Source organism: Stenella coeruleoalba, assembly GCF_951394435.1.
Source record: "Stenella coeruleoalba genome assembly, chromosome: 14".
Lineage (NCBI taxonomy): Eukaryota > Metazoa > Chordata > Mammalia > Artiodactyla > Delphinidae > Stenella > Stenella coeruleoalba.
The window spans coordinates 13,628,024-13,653,016 of record NC_137160.1 but is presented as its reverse complement, the minus strand read 5'-3'; the positions used below and the strand labels follow the sequence as shown (position 1 = coordinate 13,653,016).

At 35.7% G+C, this 24,993-nt stretch overlaps 1 protein-coding gene across 6 annotated transcripts in view; it reads left to right on the top strand.

Annotated features, from left to right (window-relative positions):
• Positions 1-24,993, top strand: part of RELCH (RAB11 binding and LisH domain, coiled-coil and HEAT repeat containing) — a 121,400-nt gene that overhangs the window by 27,042 nt on the left and 69,365 nt on the right. For 5 of the 6 annotated variants that reach the window (XR_013831185.1, XM_079941718.1, XM_079941717.1 and 2 more), the window contains exons 6-10: positions 13,251-13,454; positions 13,560-13,651; positions 14,261-14,551; positions 17,219-17,294; positions 19,513-19,608. Coding sequence is in view for 4 of the 6 variants with exons in the window: in XM_079941718.1 (XP_079797844.1) it covers positions 13,251-13,454; positions 13,560-13,651; positions 14,261-14,551; positions 17,219-17,294; positions 19,513-19,608 (759 nt within the window). In the remaining 2 variants the exon portion in view is untranslated. Of the gene's footprint in view, positions 1-13,250; positions 13,455-13,559; positions 13,652-14,260; positions 14,552-17,218; positions 17,295-19,512; positions 19,609-24,993 lie in introns of those variants that run through there. The other variant, XM_079941720.1, reaches the window with a different exon arrangement.

Here is a 24,993-nt window from a genome sequence, read left to right as displayed (position 1 = left end):
TTCTCTTTTATCTAGTTTCTTTAGTTTTTCAAAAAGTTATACATATTGTAAAATTCCATAAGGCTTCCCAGTCTAGTATTCTGTTGGCTTATAGATTTCCTCTTTCTACATAAAGACTTCTCATTCTTTCCAGGGAGCTTTTTACAACTCCCCTTATAACTATGTAATCTACTCATATTTCCACGTATTTATAAAATGTGCTTTTTTTAAACTTTAAAACATTTACTTAGTAGTACAGATTAATGTGTACTTATAAATTCAGTTTAAGTAAAACCTCTTCAGTAACACTATAATAATTAAGATGATAGATAACAGCATTTAAGAGAGAATATTTTGAATAAGAGAATATAAGTTGTGTCTCTGAATAGGAGCCAATCTTAGAACCTCATTATTTTACTGATAAAATCTTATAGGAAAAGAAATGATGCTTTGTTTAGTGTTATCTCGTAACTCTGGAATATTTTGACTTCTTAGTGCGAATAGGTCAGTTTGAATCTTGTACCTTAGTAAAGTAAATACCAAGGAGTGTATTGTATAGAAATCAGGAGGCTATCATTTTAAATCAGATATATCCCATTGGTCCATAAACTATCCTATGGATCATTTAGCAAAAATAAAAGTAGCAAAAATAGTTCTCTAAGGAAGATAGCAGTACAGTTACTCCCTCAGTTATTGTAATGTATTTGGCAAAAACTAAATTTAATAAAATATATAGTTATTCTTTATTAAATGGTAGTTTTACTCAACTATATAAAAGACATTAAACTAATATTTACCTAATATAAATAATGTTATAATATACTGTGATTATATTTCAGGTTAATCATGTTTTATCACAAACTTAGGTTAATGATCAACTAAACAATGAATAAGAAATATGTTGAATATATGAGAAACATTGAGAGGCCAAAAAGAAGGCAGAAAAAGAAGAAAAAGGGAACAAAGAATAGATGGCACACACAGAAAACAATAGCAAGATGGCAGATTTAAAACCCAGCCATATCAATACTCACTTTAAATATAAATGATCTATCCTTCCAATTAAAAGGCAGAAATTACTGGAGATTTCAAGCTGGCTCTCTCAATAATTGATAGAATAAGGTAATAGAGAATCATTTAGGATATAGAACACTTGTGCTATGCTGTCAACTAACTTTACATAAGTAGAATTTATAAAACTTCATCTTTCAATAGCTGAATACATGTTTTCAAATACGTATGGGTCACTTATCAAAATAGATCATATTATATCTATTAAATAGATGTAGGTGATAAAGCAAGTCAGTATTTAAGAGGATTTTAAATATTTCCAAATAACACATAAGTTAAAGAAGAAATCAAAAGGGAAATTATGAAGTATTTTGAGCTGAATGAAGATGAAAACAAAACCATCAAAATCTGCAGGATGTAGCTAAAGCTACAGGAAAGTTTATGACACCAAAATGTTTATAATATGAAAGAAGGAAGATTTCAAATTGATGAAAATCAGCTTCTACTTTAAGAAACTAGAAAAAGAAAACTAAACAAAGCCCAAAGTAAGCAGAAGAAAGGAAATATTAAAAATGAGAGTGTGAATCAATGATATAGGCAACAGAAAACAATAGAGAAAAGCTAATAAAATAAAAAACTGAGTTTTTGAGGTTAATGAAATTGGAAAACCTCTAGCCTGACTCATTAGGAAAAAGAGAGAAGAAGCAAATTATCAAAATCTGGAATGAGCAAGGTTATATCACTATAAATTTTACTTATTATATATTTTTTAAATATATACCACTGGATTTCTTTTCTTTTTTAAAGTATTTATTTACTTATTTGTCTGCGCTGGGTCTTTAGTTGCAGCACACGGAACCTTCATTGTCGTGTGCGGGCTCTTAGTTGCGGCATGCGGGATCTAGTTCCCTAACCAGGGAACAAACCCAGGACCCCTGCATTGGGAGCGCAGAGACTTAACCACTGGACCACCAGGGAAGTCCCTAAATTTTACTCATATTAAAAGGATAAAATGGGAATGTTATGAGCAACTTTTCTTGAAAGAAGATAATTGCCAAAGCTCATTCAAGAAGAAATAGATTTGAGGAACTTTGTATTTATTAAAGAAATTGAATTTGTACTTAAAAACCTTCCGACAAAGAAAACTCTAGGTCTAGATAACTTCACTTGTAAAATCTACCAGTCATTTAAGGAAGAAGTAATACCGCTTCTCCACAAACTCTTCTAGAAACTGAAGAGAAGGGAATACTTCCAAACTCATTCTATGAGACCAGAATAATTCTGATATCAAAGTCAGATAAAAAACATTGCAAACAAAGAAAATACAGCATCATTTTCCTTGTGAATTGGATGCAGAAATTCTATATAATTCTATATTTTACTATATCAAATCCAATAATATGTAAAAATGCTAATACATTTGCTAACAAATGCTAATACATAAACCAAATGGTTTATCCAAGGAATGCAAGGTTGATTTAATCCAAAAATCAGTCACTGTAATTCACCATTTTAAGAAACTTTTTAAAAGAGAAAAAAATCATATCTCAGAAGAAAGCATTTGACATAACATGCATTTCCCATAAAAACTTTAAAGAAATTAGGAATTATGAGGAATTTCCTCAATCTCATAAAAGATATTTACAGAAAAACTATCACTAACATCATGCTTAATGATAAAAGATAAGGAAAAAAACAAGGATATCTGTTCTCACTACTTCTACTGAACATCATACTGAAGATTCTAGCCAACACAAGGCAAGAAAAAGAAATAAAAGGCACACATTTTGGAAAAGAAGAAATAAAACTCTAAATTCACTGGTAACATGATTGTATATGTAGAAAATCCTGTGGACGACATAAAAAAAAATACTATAGGGACTTCCTGGCGGTCCAGTGGTTAAGACTCCACGCTTCCACTGCAGGGGGTGTGGGTTCAATCCCTGCTCGGGGAACTAAGATGCTGCATGCCATGTGGCAGGGCCAAAAAAAAAAAGATACTATAGCTAATACATGATGTTAGCAAAGTTGTAAGATACAAGATCAGTAAACAAAAGTGAATCATATTTCTGTATACTAGCAACAAATAAACATTGAACTTTTAAAGATACCATTTACAAAAGTATCAAAAAATAGGAAATACTTAGGGATAAATCTGATAAAGGATTATACACTAAAAACTATTATACGTGCTGAGAGAAAGTAAAGAAGACATAAATGAAGAGATACATTGTGCTCATAAATCAGAAGATTCAATATTGTCAGAGTGTCAGTTTCAGCAAATTGATTTGTATTTTCAGTGCAATCCCAATCAAAATCTCACCAGCGTTTTTTGTAGAGTTAGTTTATTCTAAAATTCATATGGAAATAACATAGTATAGCCAAAACAACTTTAATAAAGAAGAACAAAATTGGGGGACTTCAGCTACCTGACTTCAAGATATTGTAGTTTAGACAGTATCTTATTGGCATAAAGGTAGACAAATAGATCAATAGAACATAATAGAGAGTCAAGAGATTAATTTATGCATAGATGATCTTTTGATGTCTGACAGAATGCAAAGTAAATTTCATTCAGAAAGGACAGTCTTTTTTATAATTGGTACTGGAACATTTTGATATCTGTAGACCTCCAAAAATGAATTTCAAACCATACCTCACACCATCTACAAAAATTAATTCAAATGGATCATAGCTTTAACTTCTAAAACCATAAGGCTCCTAGAAGAAAACATGGAAAAAATTCATTGCAACCTTGGAAGGTGGGCCAAGATTTCTTATATATGACACCAAACGTATGGTGTTCTTCAGCAAAATTGTTCTCATCAAAATCAATAACTTCTCTTTGAGAGCCACTCTAAGCAAATGAAAAGGTAAGCCATAGATTGGGTGAAATATTTGCAAGTAACATATATGATAAAGGACTTTATCCAGAATATTTAAAGAACTCTCTAAACTGAATAATAAGAAAACAACCCAATTTTTAAAAGCATGGACAAAAAAATTTAAACAGATACTTCAACAGAGAACATATATGGATAGCAAATAAGCACATGAAAAAGGTGCTCAGCATCTTTAGTCATTAGGGAAATGCAAATTAAGTCACAGTGAGAGTACTATAACACTTAATAGAATGTCTGAGACTGTACCAAGTCTTGGCAAAGATGTGGAGTAACTAGAAATCTCATCTTTGCTAGTGAGAATGCAAACTGGTACAGTCACTTTGGAACACTTTTTGGCAGTTTCTTTAAAAAGTTAAAACCTTCACCAACTATATGACCTGGTCATTCCATTCATGGATATTAAAATCCAAGAGAAATGAAAGCATATGTTCATACAAAGACTCCTTCACAATGTTCACAGCAGCTTTATTTATGGTAGCTAAAATCAGGGTAACAACCCAAATATACAAGAGCAGGCGGTTGAATAAAACATTTTAATATATCCTTATAGTAGAATACTACACAGCAACAAAAAGGAATGAACTGCTGACAGATACAACAACACAGATCAGTCTGAAAATCCTTAATCATTAATTTGGGTGAAAAAAAACAGACAAATATAGTACTTGCTGTATGAATTTATAAAAAATTCTAAGAAATGTAAACTATTATACAGTGACAGAAAACAGGTCAGTATTTTCCTAGGAACAGGGCACCTGTGAGGAATAAGAGGGAAGGATTACAAAGGGGCCAAGAAAACTTTCGGGAGTGAACAAGTTCATCTTGTTGATTGTGGTGATCTATTCAGGGGTACACACAGATGTCAAAACTTATCAAATTGTACATTTTAAATTAGCTCGTGGATTTAAATCATGCAGTTTATTTTGTATTAATTATATACCTCAGTAAAGCTGTTTTTTATGAAAGGCAGTGGAAATGCTCATCAATAACCTGTTCTTTAACCATTAGACAACATTTAGTGCTAATTTCAAATGACCTAAAAGCAGAGCTATATAGAGCCCTCACTCTTCTCATGTTTAGTCTCTAGACAAAGTGTAAAACTTTTTGCCCTGTTTTATTTTTGATCATATACCCCGATTTTACCCTCTTAGTGGCACTTGTCATTACCTGCAATTATCTCTTGTCTCCCTGACTAGACTATAAGTTTCTTGAGGCTAAAAGAATCTCTTGTTCATCTCTGTATCTGCAAATATAGTAAAACTCCGTAAATATTTATTGATAGGTTTCTCATATTTTTATCTGCATGCATGCAATCATTGTCTTACTGTTCTTTGCTTCCCTCCTACCAGTTCTTTCTTTTATGATTTTTTACTTTCTATCCTTTCTTTCTGTTGTGCTATGTGAAATTTTTTTTTTTTGGTAAATAAGCGTTCTGTGTATTTTCAACTTCTCTCAGAATATCCTTTTTGCTTTAAATAACACTTGTCTCTTAACTGACGACGCTGTTTCCCCTATTTTCCAAGTACGAGATGGTGGTGCCTCTCACACTCTAGAACCAGGATGTTTTCTCCCAGGATGTTTTCTCAATTGGAACATACACTTTGACATTACAATAAAATTATGATTATGTTGAATTTTCAAGATATTAGCAATAAGGGGACTTCCCCAGTGGTCCAGTGGTAAAGAATCCTCCTTCCAGTGCAGGGGACGTGGGTTTGATCCCTGCTCAGGGAACTAAGATCCCACATGCCGCGGGGCAACTAAGCCCACGTACCACAACTACTGAGCCCGCATGCCACAAACTACAGAGCCCATGCACTCTGGAGACCGCACGCCACAACTAGAGAGAGAAAAAAACTGCACACCACAACTAGAGAGAAGCCCAAGCACCAAAACGAAGAGCCCGTGTACCACAATGGAAGATCCCACATGCCGCACTAAGGCCTGACGCAGCCAAAAAAAAAAAGAAGGATATTAGCAATAAGGAAAAGATAAATTTCAGGGGAGGAGCTTCAAGATGGCGGAAGAGTAAGACACAGAGGCCACCTTCCTCCCCACAAATACATCAGAAATACATCTACATGTGGAACAACCCCTACAGAACACCTACTGAATGCTGGCACAAGACCTCAGACTTCCCAAAAGGCAAGAAACTCCCCACGTACCAGGGTAGGGCAAAAGAAAAAAGAGACAAAAGAATAGGGAAGGCACCTGCACCAGTGGGAGGGAGCTGTGAAGGAGGAAAGGTTTCCACACACTAGGAAGGCCCTTCACAGGCAGAGACTGTGGGTGGCAGAGTGGGGGAAGCTTCAGGAGCCACGGAGGAGAGCACAGCAACTGGGGTGCGGAGGGCAAAGCAGAAAGATTCCCGCACAGAGGATCGGTGCCAACCGGCACTCACCAGCCCGAGAGGCTTGTCTGCTCACCCGCCGGGGCGGGCGGGGCTGGGAGCTGAGGCTCGGGCTTCGGTCGGAGCGCAGGGAGAGGACTGGGGTTGGCTGCGTGAACACAGCCTGAGGGGGATTGTGTGCCACAGCTAGCCAGGAGGGAGTCCGGGAAAAAGTCTGGACCTGCCGAAGAGGCAAGAGACATTTTCTTGCCTCTTGTTTCCTGGTGCACGAGGAGAGGGGATTAAGAGCACCACTTAAAGGAGCTCCAGAGACGGGCGTGAGACGCGGCTATCAGCGCAGACCCCAGAGACAGGCATGAGACGCTAAGGTTGCTGCTGCCGCCACCAAGAAGCCTGTGTGCAACCACGCGTCACTATCCACACCTCCCCTCCCGGGAGCCTGTGCAGCCCGCCACTGCCAGGGTCCCGTGATCCAGGGACAACTTCCCCGGGAGAACGCATGGCGCGCCTCAGACTGCTGCAATGTCACATCGTCCGCTGTCACTGCAGGCTCGCCCCACATTCGTACCCCTCCCTCCCCCCGGCCTGAGTGAGCCAGAGCCCCCGAATCAGCTGCTCCTTTAACGCCATCCTGTCTGAGCAAAGAACAGACGCCCTCAGGCAACCTACACACAGAGGCGGGTCCAAATCCAAATCTGAACCCCGGGAGCTGTGCGAAAAAAGAAGAGAAAGGAAAATTTCTCCCAGCAGCCTCAGGAGCAGCAGATTAAATCTCCACAATCAACTTGATGTACCTGCATCTGTGGAATGCCTGAATAGACAATGAATCATCCCAAATTAAGGAGGTGGACTTTGGGGGCAATGATACATTTTTTTTTCCCTTTTTCTCTTTTTGTGAATGTGTATGTGGATGCTTCTGTGTGATTTTGTCTGTATAGCTTTGCTTTTACCATTTGTCCTAGGGTTCTGTTTTTTTGTTGTTTTTTTATTACATTTCAAAAATTTTTCCTTAATAATTATTTTTTATTATAATTATTTTATTTCACTTTACTTTATTTTATTTTATCTTCTTTCTTTCTTTCTTTTTTTTCTCCCGTTTATTCTGAGCTGTGTGGATGACAGGCTCTTGGTGCTCCAGCCAGGCGTCAGGGCTGTGCGTCGGAGGTGGGACAGCCAAAGTCAGGACACTGGTCTACAAGAGACCTCCCAGCTCAGAGATCTCACAGAGATCTCCATCTTAATGCCAAGACCCAGCTTCACTCAACGACCAGCAAGCTACAGTGCTGTACACCCTGTGCCAAACAACTAGCAACACAGGAACACAAACCCATCCATTAGCAGAGACACTGCCTAAAATTATAATAAGGCCACAGACACCCCAAAACACACCACCAGACGTGGACCTGCCCACCAGAAAGACAAGATCCAGGCTGACCCACCAGAACACAGGCACTAGTCTCCTCCACCAGGAAGCCTACACAACCCACTGAACCAACCTTAGCCACGGGGGACAGGCACCAGAAACAACGGGAACTACGAACCTGCAGCCTGTGAAAAGAAGACCCCAAACACAGTAAGTGAAGCCAAATGAGAAGACAGAGAAACAAACAGCAGATGAAGGAGCAAGGCAAAACCCACCAGACATAACAAATGAAGAGGAAATAGGCAGTCTACCTGAAAAAGAATTCAGAATAATGATAGTAAAGATGATCCAAAGTCTCGGAAATAGAATGGAGAAAATACAAGAAACGTTTAACAAGGACCTAGAAGAACTAAAGAGCAAACAAACAGTGATGAACAACACAATAAATGAAATTAAAAGTTCTCTAGAAGGGATCAATAGCAAAATAAATGAAGCAGAAGAACAGATAAGTGACCCTGGAAGATGAAATAGTGGAAATAAGTACTGCAGAGCAGAATAAAGAAAAAAGAATGAAAAGAATTGAGGACAGTGTCAGAGACCTCTGGGACAACATTAAACACACCAACATTCAAATTTTAGGGGTCCCAGGAGAAGAAGAGAGAAAGAAAGGGACTGAGAAAATATTTGAAGAGATTATGGTTGAAAACTTCCCTAATATGGGAAAGGAAATAGTCAAGTCCAGGAAGCATAGAGAGTCCCATACAGGATAACCCAAGGAGAACCATGCCAAGACACATATTAATCAAACTATCAGGGCTTCTCTGGTGGCGCAGTGGTTGAGAGTCCGCCTGCCGATGCAGGGGACACGGGTTCGTGCCCCGGTCTGGGAGGATCCCTCATGCCGCGGAGGGGCTGGGCCCATGAGCCATGGCCACTGAGCCTGTGTGTCTGGAGCCTGTGCTCTGCAACGGGAGAGGTCACAGCAGTGAGAGGCCCGCAAGCCGCAAAAAAAAAAAAAAAAAAAAAAAAAAAATTAAAATTAAATACAAAGGTAAAATAGTAAAAGCAGCAAGGCAAAAACAACAAATAACACACAAGGAAATCCCCATAAGGTTAACTGCTGATCTTTAAGCAGAAACTCTGCAAGCCAGAAGGGAGTGGCAGGACATATTTAAAGTGATGAAGGAGAAAAACCTACAACCAACATTACTCTACCCAGCAAGGATCTCATTCAGATTTGACGGAGAAATTAAAAGCTTTACAGACAAGCATACGCTAAGAGAATTCAGCACCACCAAACCAGATTTACAACAAATACTAAAGGAACTTCTCTAGGCAGGAAACACAAGAAAAGGAAAAGACCTACAATAACAAACCCAAAACAATTACGAAAATGGTAATAGGAACATACATACCAATGATTACCTTAAATATGAATGGTTTAAATGCTCCAGCCAAAAGACATGGACTGGCTGAATGCATAAAAAACAAGATCCATATATATGCTGTCTACAAGAGACCCACTTCAGACCTAGGGACACATACAGACTGAAAGTGAGGGGATGGAAAAAGATATTCCATGCTAATGGAAATCAAAAGAAAGCTGGAGAAGCAATTCTCATACCAGACAAAATAAACTTTAAAACAAAGACTATTACAAGAGACAAAGAAGGACAGTACATAATGATCAAGGGATCAATCCAAGAAGAAGATATAACAACTGTAAATATTTATGCACCCAGCACAGGAGCAGCGCAATTCATAAGGCAAATACTAACAGCCATAAAAGGGCAAATCGACTGTAACACAATCATAGTAGGGGACTTTAACACCCCACTTCCACCAATGGACAGATCATCCAAAATGAAAATAAATAAGGAAACACAAGCTTTAAATGATACATTAAACAAGATGGACTTAATTGATATTTATAGAACTTTCCATCCAAAAGCAACAGAATACACATTCTTTTTATGTGCTCATGGAACGTTCTCCAGGATAGATCATATCTTGGGTCACAAATCAAGCCTTGGTAAATGTAAGGAAATTGAAATCGTATCAAGTATCTTTTCTGACCACAATGCTATGAGACTAGGTATCAATTACAGGAAAAAATCTGTAAAAATACAAACACATGGAGGCTAAACAATACACTACTTAATAGCCAAGAGATCACTGAAGAAATCAAAGAGGAAATCAAAAAATACCTAGAAACAAATGACAATGAAAACACAGCAACCCAAAACCTTTGGGATGCAGCAAAAGCAGTTTTAAGAGGGAAGTTTATACCAATACAATTGTACCTCAAGAAACAAGAAACAACTCAAGTAAACAACCTTACCTTACACCTAAAGCAATTAGAGAAAGAAGAACAAAAAACCCACAAAGTTAGCAGAAGGAAAGAAATCATAAAGATCAGATCAGAAATAAATGAAAAAGAAATGAAGGAAACCATAGCAAAGATCAATAAAACTAAAAGCTGGTTCTTTGAGAAGATAAACAAAATTCATAAGCCATTAGCCAGACTCATCAAGAAAAAAAGGGAGAAGGCTCAAATCAATAGAATTAGAAATAAAAAAGGAGAAGGAACAACTGACTGCAGAAACACAAAGAATCATGAGAGATTACTACAAGCAACTATATGTCAATCAAATGAACAGCCTGGAAGAAAAGAACAAATTCTTAGAAATGCACAATGTGCTGAGACTGAACCAGGAGAAATAGAAAATATGAACAGACCAATCAGAAGCACTGAAATTGAAACTGTGATTAAAAATCTTCCAACAAACAAAAGCCCGGAACCAGATGGCTTCACAGGCGAATCTATCAAACATTTAGAGAAGAGCTAACACCTATCCTTCTCAAACTGTTCCAAAATAGAGCAGAGGGAGGTACACTCCCAAACTCATTCTACGAGGTCACCATCACCGTGATACCAAAACCACACAAAGGTGTCTCAAAGAAAGAAAACTACAGGCCAATATCACTGATGAACATAGATGCAAAAATTCTCAACAAAATACTAGCAAACAGAATCCAGCAGCACATTAAAAGGATCATACACCATGATCAAGTGGGGTTTATCCCAGCAATGCAAGGATTCTTCAGTATACGCAAATTAATCAGTGTGATATGCCATATTAACAAATTGAAGGAGAAAAACCATATGATCATCTCAATAGATGCAGAGAAAGCTTTCGACAAAATTCAACACCCATGTATGATAAAAACCCTCCAGAAAGTAGGCATAGAGAGAACTTACTTCAACATAATAAAGGCCATATATGACAAATACACAGCCAACATCATCCTCAATGGTGAAAAATTGAAACCCTTTCCATTAAGATCAGGAACAAGACAAGGTTGCTCACTCTCACCACTCTTATTCAACATAGTTTTGGAACTTTTAGCCACAGCAATCAGAGAAGAAAAAGAAATAAATGGAATCCAAATTGGAAAAGAAGAAGTAAAGCTGTCACTGTTTGCAGATGACATGATACTATACATAGAGAATCCTAAAGATGCTACCAGAAAACTACTAGAGCTAATCAATGAATTTGGTAAAGTAGCAGGATACAAAATTAATGCCCAGAAATCTCTTGCATTCCTATACACTAATGATGAAAAATGTGAAAGTGAAATTAAGAAAACACTCCCATTTTACCATTGCAACAAAAAGAATAAAATATCTAGGAATAAACCTACCTAAGGAGACAGAAGATCTGTATGCAGAAAATTATAAGACACTGATGAAAGAAATGAAAGGTGATACACCCAGATGGAGAGATATACCATCTTCTTGGATTGGAAGAATCAATATTGTGAAAATGACTATACTACCCAAAGCAATCTACAAATTCAATGGAATCCCTATCTAATTACCAATGGCATTTTTTATGGAACTAGAACAAAAAATCTTAAAATTTGTTTGGAGACACAATAGACCCCGAATAGCCAAAGCGGTCTTTAGGGAAGAATACGGAGTGGGAGGAATCAGGCTCTCTGACTTCACACTATACTACAAAGCTACAGTAATCAAGACAATATGGTACTGCCACAAAAACAGAAATATAGATCAATGGAACAGGATAGAAAGCCCAGAGATAAACTCACATATCTATGGTCAACTAATCTATGACAAAGGAGGCAAGGGTATACAATGGAGAAAAGATAGTCTCTTCAATTAGTGGTGCTGGGAAACCTGGACAGCTACATGTAAAAGAATGAAATTAGAACATTCCCTAACACCATACACAAAAATAAATTCAAAATGGATTAGAGACCTTAACGTAAGACCGGACACTACAAAACTCTTAGAGGAAAACATAGGAAGAACAGTCTTTGACATAAATCACAGCAAGATCTTTTTTGATCCACCTCCTAGAGTAATGGAAATAAAAACAAAAATAAACAAATGGGACCTAATGAAACTTCAAAGCTTTTGCACAGCAAAGGAAACTACAAACAAGACGAAAAGACAACTCTTAGAATGGGAGAAAATATTTGCAAACGAATCAATGGACAAAGGATTAATTTCCAAATAATATAAACAGCCCATGGAGCTCAATATTAAAAAAACAACCCAATCCAAAAATGTGCAGAAGACCTAAATAGACATTTCTCCAAAGGAGATATACAGATTGCCAACAAAAACATGAAAGAATGCTCAACATTATTAATCATTAGAGAAATGCAAATCAAAACTACAATGAGATATCATCTCACACCAGTCAGAATGGCCATCATCAAAATATCTACAAACAATAAATGCTGGAGAGGGTGTGGAGAAAAGGGCACCCTCTTGCACTGTTGGTGGGAATGTAAATTGCTACAGCCACTATGGAGAACCGTATGGAGGTTCCTTAAGAAACTAAAAATAGAACTACCATATAACCCAGCAATCCCACTACTGGGCATATACCCTGAGAAAACCATAATTCAAAAAGAGTCATGTACCACAGTGTTCATTGCAGCTCTATTTACAATAGCCAGGGGAGGCAACCTAAGTGTCCATCAACAGATGAATTGATAAAGAAAATGTGGCACATATATACAGTGGAATATTATTCAGCCATAAGAAGAAACAAAATTGAGTTAGTTGTAGTGAGGTGGATGGACCTAGAGTCTGTCATACAGAGTGAGGTAAGTCAGAAAGAGAAAAACAAATACCGTATGCTAACACATATATATGGAATCTAAAAAAAAAAAAAAAAAATTGTCATGAAGAATCCGGGGACAAGGCAGGAATAAAGACGCAGACCTTCTAGAGCATGGACTTGAGGATCCGCGGAGGGGGTCGGGTAAGCTGGGACAAAGAGAGTGGCATGGACATATATACACTACCAAATGTAAAATAGATTGCTTGTGGGAAGCAGCTGCATAGCACAGGGAGATCAGCTCGGTGCTTTGTGACCACCTAGAGGGGTGGGGTAGGGAGGGTGGGAGGGAGGGAGACACAAGAGGGAAGAGATATGGGGACATATGTATAGGTATAACTGATTCATTTTGTTATAAAGCAGAAACTGACACACCATTTTAAAGCAATTATACTCCAATAAAGTTGTTAAAAAAAAGATAAATTTCAAAAATGCAAGATAAAACTGCCATATAGATTTTTTTATATTATTATTTTTTTATCTTTTAGGATTTTGAACTATGGGATGATGTAGGATTAAACATTCCAAAACCTCCAGACTTATTGCAACTCTACCGAGATTTTGGAAATCATCAAGTGACTGGGAAAGATCTTGTGGATGTGGCCAGTGGTGTAGAAGAAGATGAATTAGAGGCCCTGACACCAATTTTAGGCAACCTTCCTCCAACCCTTGAAACTCCTGCTGCTGTAGAGGTGAGAGGTATTAACTAAGTAATCCAGTCCACAACAAGTGTTTAAACTGCATAAAAGCATACTGTGAGATCTTGAGTTTCTGTTTTTCTCCCATTTTGATTTTAGAACTCCTTGCTAGTAAAGAAATTAGAAGATAAAATTAGTTTATTAAATAGTGAGAAATGGTCTTTGATGGAACAAATCAGAAGACTTGAAAGGTTAGTACTTAATCATTATTTCCAAAAAATCTCTTAAAGTTTTTAAAGAAATTGACAGATTATATAAATATATAAAATAACATTTCAGTTGTAAAACATAATTTTTCATATCCTAATACTTCTGGAAAAAAGTCTTATAGTTGCTTATATACTTAAAGTGTCCTTTTTACCCAAAAAAGTTGTCCCGGTAATAATCATGTAATTGCATATGTCTTGGAACCAAGAAATAAGATATTTTTTATTTTCTCCAAGTTGTATCGGTAGTAATAAAATAGCTTTTCACATTAGTGTTGTGCATATTTCCCATTCATTATTTCATTTAATTCTTAATTCTGTAGAATTTTCCCCATTTTGCAAATGAAGAATGTTAAGTGCTAATCCAAAGCATAGTTTATAAAACCATTTTTATGCTTTGTAAGTGTTTGTAGCTGCACTTCTAGGTATATGAAGCATCAGTGTATATGGTGCAGAAGAGATTAATCAGTTGCCAAGCCACTTTCTATTAATATGTTACACTTTTAAACCATTAAACCCATTATGAGGTTTATGCTATTGCCAAAGTTTTAAAAAATACAGTTATTCTCTGATAATTTCTCTTCCTTTCTACAGTGAAATGGACTTCCTCAAAAATGAACACTTTGCCAGCCCTGTAGTTTGTGACTCTGTTCAGCCTTCTTTGGATCAGTCTCCCCACAAGGACTCTGAAGACAGTGGACAAAATTCAGTTATAAATAGTTCAGACATGGGAGAAAACAAGGATATCCATCTTTCAAAATCAGATGAAATTGATTCCACTATTCCTAAAGAGAATTTCCCACGTTCTTTCCCCAGGAGAGAAAGAGAAGGAATGCCATCTTCTCCATCAAATAAAAGCACAGTCCATTTTGATAAACCCAATAGGTTAGTATGCATCCTGTGTTTTGAAATGCATCTTTCAGCTATTTAGAACATTGTCAAAATAGAAGAGTTTCAGTTCTTATTTTGCAGATCAGATGTATGAATTTTTATGTTTGGCATGAACTTAACACATAGCAAAGTCCATGTCACAAAAAATAAATAAATAAAATCACAAGTAACTACTAAGTTAAATTGTATTAACAAGGAATAGACCATAAAGGAGATAGGTCCTATCTTAGCTGAGTACTTAAACCCATAAGTAATATGTATGTTTTATGTGCTGTATTTTACCCAGTGCTTTTTACCTTTTCTGTATTCTACAGTCATTATCAGACTCAGGAGAAAGTTTTGGTACTGAATAGTTGCCTGTACTAAAGAGGGGATTAGCTATTAATCTTAGGCCTTTTTCCTGTGTCTGCTTCCATTACTAATATTGTATCATTAATATTCTCTTAATTCATTTAGTTTTTATTGGATTGCAGTGATCGAACTCAGATGACAAAAGCATGGTCCCTTGCCCATCATGATTATGTTTTCTAGTAGAGGAGACAAAATGTGTTTAAAATTATTTTACATTTTAATGTGGAAAATGTTAAGAAAGGAACATTTACTGAGTTCTTTTTTATATGTCAGGCACAGTTCTACACGCTTTACGTATACTAACTTAGTTAATCCTCACAAATTACCCTATGGTGCGTTCTGAGCCACAAAGCCATGCTTCCTCCTCCTCCTATTAAGTGGAGGAATATTATACCAAGTGTTGGGATGTAATAGGAAAGCATGACTAATTTGTTTTAGACTTAAAGGTACTCATTATTAGTGAGAAGTATTTGATTTTTTTTTTTTCCCAAGCAAATCTTTCCACTCATGTGCCACAACTTTCTGTGTACCTGCTTAAGTGTGTGTGTGTGTATGTGTGTATTTTTAGGTATTATGGGGGTTGAAATAGACACAGCCCAATCCTCAAAGTGCATTTAATTAAATATGGTTAAGATACAGTTATAAAAATGATATTCAATAACAGTGGCATTCGTAATAGTTCTTACTGTTTAGGAGTACTTCCATATATCTCCTTTGATACACCAAAGCCACTCTCTGGAGAAAGATGACTGTTAAATTTCTTCAACTAATTTTTTTAGCTCTTAACTATATGTCAGGCAGTCTTAACGAGGAGTATAATGGTAACCAAACATATGGTCATCCCTTCAGTTACAAACCTTACAGTATGAGAGAGGCCGACAGATAATTATTATAAGTACGAAGAGTAGTAATATAAGAGAAGTTCACCTTGCTTTGGGAACACACAATCAGGGCACCTAACCTAGGCATCAGAGCAGGAAAGATTTCAGGGAAGAAGTATTATCTAACTTTAGACCTGATGACCAAGTAGTAGTTAACCAGACAAAGAAATAAGACGAAGTCTTCCCACTAAGAGAGAACAGCATGTACAGGGAGAACACTGTGCACTTTGCGAGCTAAGAAGAATTTATTAAGGTTGAAGCAAAGAATGCAAGTGAGAAGAATGACGGATGAAGTTGGAGAATTAAGCAAAGACTAAGTCATATAAGTCATGTTAACTCATTTTAGAGAGTTGGGACGTGATGGCATCTAAGTTTTAGAAAGAGTCCTCTAGGGTAGAGGTAATTGGAGGGTAGCAAGACTGGAAGAAAGGAGACTAGTAGGATATCTATTGGAAGAATCCAAGTAAGAAATGATTGAATTTCCTGTATTAGAAAGAAGTGGATAGATTTACAAGATAGTTAGAAAGTAAAAGATTGATTGGATTAGGAGATTAAAAGAAAGGGAAGGATAAAGGCTTTCTGGCATAGGCAATTGGATGCATTATAGCTCTCTCCACTGAAAGAATATGGGAGGGGAAACATAACAAGCAAATAGGCTTGAGCTTTGACACAGTAACTCCACAATGAGATGTTACTGGGGGCCACTTTGTGGTGTATACTAAATAACCTCTATTATGTAATTTTGGTGTTAGCCCTTTTCTTTGTAGATAGAGCACATAAAGTACAACTCATAGTTACAATATTATGAATACTATTATGTAGAGACCAGTGTTGTTTTAAAAATATAAATGTTTTAACCTTTTTTATTAAACATAAATAGGCTAATATTTTCAATTACAAAAATACTTCCTTTGAGATATATCATGAATGTTGAACAAGCCTCTCCTTCATTTATCTTTAATTTTTAATTCTTTTACGTGGGTTTCTAACATTAAGGATTATCATTATCATTATATAGATCTGTAAAACTCAGCAACATACCAGGTCAACCTTTGTCTCCACTGTTTACCTTTCTGGGATCATAGAGAATTAGGGAAGAAAAAAAAATCCTCATTTCAGGTTTTACAAACACTTTCTGTGGTCATTGACCTGCCATACCACTTCAGGTTTAATCCACTAACATTTATAAGTCATTCATTCCCATAACATCAAGCTCTTTTAAGATCAGCATCTATTGCTGATTTCTTTTCCCCAGTATAATTTTCCACTGAAGTGACCTTTAAGTCTTTTGTGGCTGAGATATTCAGTTAACATTTGTGGGTTAGGGTTCATGCAAGGATGGGAATTATAACCTGCAACTTACTTTCTCCTTAAATGCCAGTGGTAACTATTTGGTATTGTCCCATTTTCATTCAATATTTTCTTCTAGGAAGTTGTCTCCTGCTTTCCATCAAGCACTACTCTCTTTCTGTCGAATGTCAGCAGATAGTCGTTTAGGATCAGAGGTAAATTATACCAGATTCTTTCAAACTTTCTTAAAACATTCAGTTTTTCTTTTTAGCATCTTACCCAAAAATAATTGTGATGAGACTCTATTTCAAGTACAAATCTAGTATTTAAAATAATGCTCTAAGAAATAGTTCCTAAAATTTTAACTTTTAAGGAAAGTAGTTGATTATTTTTGTCTTTAGGTTAAAGCTTTGTTTAGTATTAAAGTGGCCTTTTACAGTCTAGTTTTAATTTGTTATGTCTACCGACATATGGTTATATGCCTCTCTGTGGTATAATTCAGAAAACCAAATCAAGTGTACATATTGTTTATAATTTCAGTTATTTTTAGATTACTCTACTTTTCATTTGGATTGTCTTTTTCCCCCCCCATCTTCATGCTTTATGCTTTATAGTCTAATAAGTTTGAACAAATATTTGTGATTCCAGAAATAACTGATAAGGTCCTGCTTCAGGGTCAGGGTGAGGGTATTATTTCAGCAGTTAACATGAAATTACATTAAAAAATACCTAACACACACTAAGCATTATGTTACATGTCATCTCATTTAATCTGCATTTTAATTTGCAAACTTACAAAGTAGGTAATATTAGTCTAATTTTCCAGATAAGGAAATTTTAGACAAGTCCCATAACTTTCCCAGTGTTAGACAGCTACCCAGGTCTATATGATTGTAAAGCCTAATTGCTAAGTATTTGCATTGGTATCAGGAGCTGAACAACCTACCTCTGCAAAGTGAATCTAAACTTAGGTTATTTAGTTGAATAAATCAAAAGTATTATTTCCTTTTGATGCTGACCAAAAGCTGTAAACTCAAATGTCTACAAAGAAACCAGGCAGGTCTCATAATATGATGAAGCAAGAGGGTAATAATAAGGAGTGGTGGGTACTGTAGTAAATTCGAACTTACATCCTTTGCCTAAATCTTCCACGTGATTGCTTCTGTGTGTGTGTGAGGGCCCAAGGATAGTGCCATTGCTAGACTATATATCACCTTTGTGCAAATTAAAATGATACTCCTTACTTTTGGTGGATAAATACCTGGCGTGGCAGATGAGTGCCTGTTGGATGTCAGCCCCACTTACCATTTAGGCTTATTCTCTGTGCAAGGCATAGCTGATAACAGTCTTTTTCAAGAGAAGCTGGGCATCTGGATTTTTTTTTTTTTTTTTGGTTGTCTGTAATTTTCTTTTTTTTTTTAACATCTTTATCGGAGTATAATTGCTTTACAATGGTGTGTTAGTTTCTGCTTTATAACAAAGTGAATCAGCTATACATATATATCCCCATATCTCCTCCCCCTTGCGTCTCCCTCCCACCCTCCCTATCCCACCCCTCTAGGTGTTCACAAAGCACGGAGCTGATCTCCCTGTGCTATGCAGCTGCTTCCCACTAGCTATCTATTTTACATTTGATAGTGTATATATGTCCGTGCCACTCTCCCACTTCGTCCCAGCTTACCCTTCCCCCTCCCTGTGTCCTCAAGTCCATTCTCTACGTCTGTGTCTTTATTTCTGTCCTACCCCTAGGTTCGGATTGATTGTCTTTGATTTCAGAGTTTATTAGCTCTCAGATTTGTTTTCCTCAAGTCCTTTGTAATTGTTGTTGCAGGCTTATCTTCAGAGGGTTTTTTCCTTTTTTTCTCCTATCTTTATACTCACTCCTCCCTTTCTAGCTGTTTTATGGTTGATTCCACTTCACCTCTTTTGGGCTTCTGTCCCACAATGTCATTAAGAATATGAAAGAGCTAGAGGATGGTTTGGATGCAATCTGGCAATCCCCATTGTAAGACTGGGTCAGCCCCCTTGGACTTCCCTTGCATGCAGCTTCATTATACAAACTACTCTCACCTTAGGCAAAGCCTGTAGCTTTGTGGGCACCTTTTCCCCAAGAACAAAATTAAAAACCATTGAAGCTGCCCCAGTCCTGTGTTATCCCTGTTTGTTCCCAGAACTGAAGCCTTGTAAGCCTCCCTGTCTTCACCCTTGCTTCTTAACAGTGTTTTAAATCCATTTCTGGTCTATAAAAATGTTTATCCCGTTAGGGATTACAGTTGTTCTTATTGTTGTTTTTATCATCATCATCATAAATTGTAATTTTGGATGTGTGTTTGGAACAGAGGTGACAGGGTCCAAAACATAAACTTTAAGTACAATACCATCATGCACAGAAGTTCTCCAGTGTCATCATTTATTAATTCTTTGGTTTTTTAGGTGTCTCGGATTGCAGACAGTGAGAAAAGTGTTATGTTAATGCTGGGGCGCTGCCTGCCACACATTGTTCCTAATGTGCTGTTGGCAAAGAGAGAGGTGAGACACATAAAAGTATTTTCATTCCCCAGATCTCATCATGTGTCCATTTTTTGTCATTTTGAAGTTTAGTGTTATATTTTTATTTTGTTAAAGTCTATTACTTGCAATCATATTCTTACTTTTGTGCATGCATCTCTGCTCCTAGAGAATGGTTTTACACCTCTGTCAGGTGAGTTCAGTAAAACTGCATGGTATTCATGTTTTCCAATTTTGCTTAAAGCATCATTAGCTTTTGCAGCACTAACTATTACTGTAGGTCCATTTATGTGCCATGAACACTGTCTGTTTTTTACATTACCAGTTAATTAATTTATTTTATCTCTGCTCTTGATATGATATGTGTGATTTGTCTTCAGAAATAGACATGCTTTGTATTGAACATTCACAGGGACTAATAATGTAACTTTTCTTAAACGTAGTTACTTATTATTAATGTTAGTTTTATTGTATTTGTTTGGCAGTAATTACACTTGTCTTAGGATGATAGGATAGTTATAATATTGTCTACAATAACTTTTGAAAGTACCTTTTTTGTTTTTCTTGTAGCTCACCTGTTATTGACAGATGCTTTAAATGTCCAAAATAGAGTAGCAAATTTATTTTAGTACACATTGCCTATGTTATAAGCCATAAATACTGTAGAAAGTTATTTTTAGAGTTATATTTAGCCAATAAAAGATTAATAAAAAGTTATCTGTAATCTCATTTAAATGACAGTGAATGATTTATTTGCCAACAAGCTTAATTATTTGAATTATTCAATTTATGAAATCAATTTTCAGTTCAGAAATTTTCTTTTAATGGGTTAAGAATATTTTAGAATGTGTCATAAAAGTTTCTTTTGTTATCCTCTTAATATTTACCACCGGTTTTAATCATAATTCACGGGACCTACAGTATGATAGGTACACAATGCATTGGCAAAACCCATGTAGAGCTTATCCTTAATTATCTGTTTAGCGCAAGAAATTTGTACTGATCCTCAAGAAAATGTATGTGTAGAGCTTAAAAATTTTTTATACCTATAGGTATTTTTAATTTAAAAAAGATAAACATGACTGTTTTCTTGCTGATGGTTTTATTTTACCTAATATTTAAAAATAGCTCTGAGACATTAGTAAGTATGGAAATTTTTCTATGTCTTGAAGGATCAGTGTCCAATTTCAGATTGTTTTGCAGTTCTGCCTGGCAGAATGGTGTTTGAGCTTCTTTTCCTTTTTCAGCTTGTAACATAATCCATTGCAGTGCATTAATGTTTGCATCCCTTTTACTATGTTTCCTTAATATAATCTTTAAAATATCACAGAAACCTAATTGTTATGAGATGTAGTTTAAGCTTTTTTATTTGAATTTTCCCTTTTTTAATCATAAAAAACTACCACTAAAATCTGATTGTACTGCATGAAGTATTTATAAATTTGCATCATCAGTAATCAGTTATATATATATAAATATATATGTAAACATATTTATATATACACATATATTTTATTTGTGGTATGATGTTTACTTTTTGTCTGATTTTAAGGTTTTTATATTTAAAAATATTTATATACTTATAATTTCATGAAGAATTGATCATTTATCTTTGTTTACTTAATTATTTGTACTTTATTCTGTTTTACCAGAAGATTTACCATTTATTATATACCAAAGTTGTATTCCCTCAAAACTAAATTGGTAAATAATGAAGTATACCTTGCCTTTCTTTGAAACTAATCCCAGGGCATAAAAGGTCAAAACTTTTATTTCATTTTATCCTTTGATATTGGATTACATGTATTTAATATTTTACCCTAGTTCCTTATATCTATATTTTTAAAAAGGTCTCATGATTGAAGGATTAATATTTTTATTTTTTCTTATTTCTCATTTTATGTGTTCTCTTATCAGTATAAACCTTTTTATTGATATGTAAATACAATTTAAATGTCCCTTAGTAAACTGATTGATCATAGCAATATCCTAGGTAATTAAAAAAATAAAACATTAAAAACAGGTTTTAAGGTTTGAATAAATAATACATTCACATGGTTTAACATCTTTTAAATATAAAAAGATGTAAACTTGTCTTCCCTTGTCCCTGAGCCACCATCCTACATGCAATAAATTTTATTAGCTTCTAGTGTATTCTTTCAAGTTCTTTGCCCATTTTTTAAGTGGATTGTTTGCCTTTAAATTGTAAGAGTTCTTACAATTCTGGATATTAAACCCTTACCTCATACATGATTTGTAAATATTTTCTCCCATCCTATAGGTTTTCTTTTCACATTGTTGATAATGTCCTTAGATGAACAAATATTTTTCATTTTTATGAAATTGATCTATTTTTTTCTTTTGTTACTTGAGTTTTTGGTATCAATCTAAGAATCCATTACCAAATCTGAAGTCAGAAAGATTTATTCCTGTGTTTTCTTCTAATAGTGTTATACCTTTAACTCTTATATTTAGGTCATTGATCCATTTGGAGTTTTTTTTTTTTTTAATATATGGAGTGAGACAGGAGTCTAAAACTTTATTCTTTTCATTTAGTTATCCAGATATCCCAGCACCATTTGTTGAACAGAAAGTTGTTTCCCTAATGAATGGTCATGGCACCTTTGCCATATCAGTTCAATGTCGATGTTTGCATTCATTTCTATACTTTCAGTTCTGTACCATTGGTCTTTGTGTTATCTTTATGCCCGTTCCACTCTATTTTGATTACTGTAGCTTTATAGTAAGTTTTGAAATTGGGAAGAATGAGTCCTCCAGCTTTGTTTTCTTTTTCAGTATCGTTTAGCCATTTAGGGCCCCTTTCAGTTCCATATGAATTTGATGCTCAGTTTTGATTTCTACCATAAAGGTCATTTGAATTTTGAAAGGGATTGCACTGAATCTGTAGATCACTTTGGGGAATATTGACATTCAAACAACATTAAGTCTTGCCATTTATGAACTTGAGATTCTTTACAGTTATTTATGTCTTTCAGCAATGTTTTGTAGTTTTTCACTTCCATGTTAAAATTTATTTCTCAGTATTTTATTCTCATGGATGCTGTTGTAAATGAAATTGTTTCCTTAATTTCTTTTCAGGTTGTTCATTGCTGATATATAGAAACAGAACTGACATTTGTATGTTGACCTTGTAACTTGAAACTTTGCTGAATTTGTTTATTAGCTCTAGTAGTTTTTTGTGGATTCTATGAGATTTATATAGAATCATGTTATCTGCAAACAGAGATATTTTGCTTCTTTTGTTCCAATTTGGATAGCTTTTATTTCTTCCTCTTACTTAATTACTTTGGTTAGGACTGCCAATACAGTTTTTTTTTTTAACATCTTTATTGGAGTATAATTGCTTTACAATGGTGTGTCACTTTCTGCTTTATAACAAAGTGAACCAGTTATACATATACATATGTCCCCATATCTCTTCCTTCTTGCTTCTCCCTCCCTCCCTCCCACCCTCCCTATCACACCCCTCTAGGTGATCACAAAGTACCGAGCTGATCTCCCTGTGCTATGTGGCTGCTTCCCACTAGCTATCTATTTTACGTTTGGTAGTGTATATATGTCCATGCCACTCTCTCACTTTGTCACAGCTTACCCTTCCCCCTCCCCATATCCTCAAGTCCATTCTCTAGTAGGTCTGTGTCTTTATTCCTGCCTTGCCCCTAGGTTCTTCATGACCTTTTTTTTTTTTCCATAGATTCCATATATATGTGTTAGCATACGGTATTTGCTTTTCTCTTTCTGACTTACTTCACTCTGTATGACAGACTCTAGGTCCATCCACCTCACTACAAATAACTCAGTTTCGTTTCTTTTTATGGCTGAGTAATATTCCATTGTATATATGTGCCACATCTTCTTTATCCATTCATCCAATGATGGACACTTAGGTTGTTTCCATCACTGGGCTATTGTAAAAGGAGCTGCAATGAATATTTTGGTACATGACTCTTTATGAATTATGGTATTCTCAGGGTATATGCCCAGTAGTGGGATTGCTGGGTTGTATGGTAGTTCTATTTTTAGTTTTTTAAGGAACCTCCATACTGTTCTCCATAGTGGCTGTATCAATTTACATTCCCACCAACAGTGCAAGAGGGTTCCCTTTTCTCCACACCCTCTCCAGCATTTATTGTTTGTAGATTTTTTGATGATGGCCATTCTGACTGGTGTGAGATGATATCTCATTGTAGTTTTGATTTGCATTTGTCTAATGATTAATGATGTTGAGCATTCTTTCATGTGTTTGTTGGCAATCTGTATATCTTCTTTGCAGAAATGTCTATTTAGATCTTCTGCCCATTTTTGGATTAGGTTGTTTGTTTTTTTGCTGTTGAGCTGCATGAGCTGTTTGTAAATTTTGGAGATTAATCCTTTGTCAGTTGCTTCATTTGCAGGTATTTTCTCCCATTCTGAGGGTTATCTTTTCATCTTGTTTATGGTTTCCTTTGCTGTGCAAAAGCTTTTAAGTTTCATTAGGTCCCATTTGTTTACTCTTGTTTTTATTTCCATTTCTCTAGGAGGTGAGTCAAAAAGGATCTTTCTGTGATTGATGTCATTGAGTGTTCTGCCTATGTTTTCCTCTAAGAGTTTGACAGTGTCTGGCATTACATTTAGGTCTTTAATCCATTTTGAGTTTATTTATGTGTATGGTGTTAGGGAGTGTTCTAATTTCATACTTTTACATGTACCTGTCCAGTTTTCCCAGCACCACTTATTGAAGAGGCTGTCTTTTCTCCACTATATATTCTTGCCTCCTTTATCAAAAATGAGGTGACCATAGGTACATGGGTTTATCTCTGGGCTTTCTATCCTGTTCCATTGATCTATATTTCTGTTTTTGTGCCAGTACCATACTTTCTTGATTACTGTAGCTTTGTAGTATAGTCTGAAGTCAGGGAGCCTGATTCCTCCAGCTCCGTTTTTCTTTCTCAAGGTTGCTTTGGCTATTCGGGGTCTTTGTGTTTCCGTACAAATTGTGAAATTTTTTGTTCTAGTTCTGTGAAAAATGCCACTGGTAGTCTGATAGGGATTGCATTGAATCTGTAGATTACTTTGGGTATTAGAGTCATTTTCACAATGTTGATTCTTCCAATCCAAGAACATGGTATATGTCTCCATCTATTTGTATCATCTTTAATTTCTTTCATCAGTGTCTTATAATTTTCTGCATACGGTCTTTTGTCTCCTTAGGTAGGTTTATTCCTAGACACTTTATTCTTTTTACTGCAGTGGTAAATGGGAGTGTTTTCTTAATTTCACTTTCACATTTTTCGTCATTAGTGTATGGGAATGCCAGAGATTTCTGTGCATTAATTTTGTATCCTGCTACTTTACCAAATTCATTGATTAGTTCTAGTAGTTTTCTGGTAGCATCTTTAGGATTCT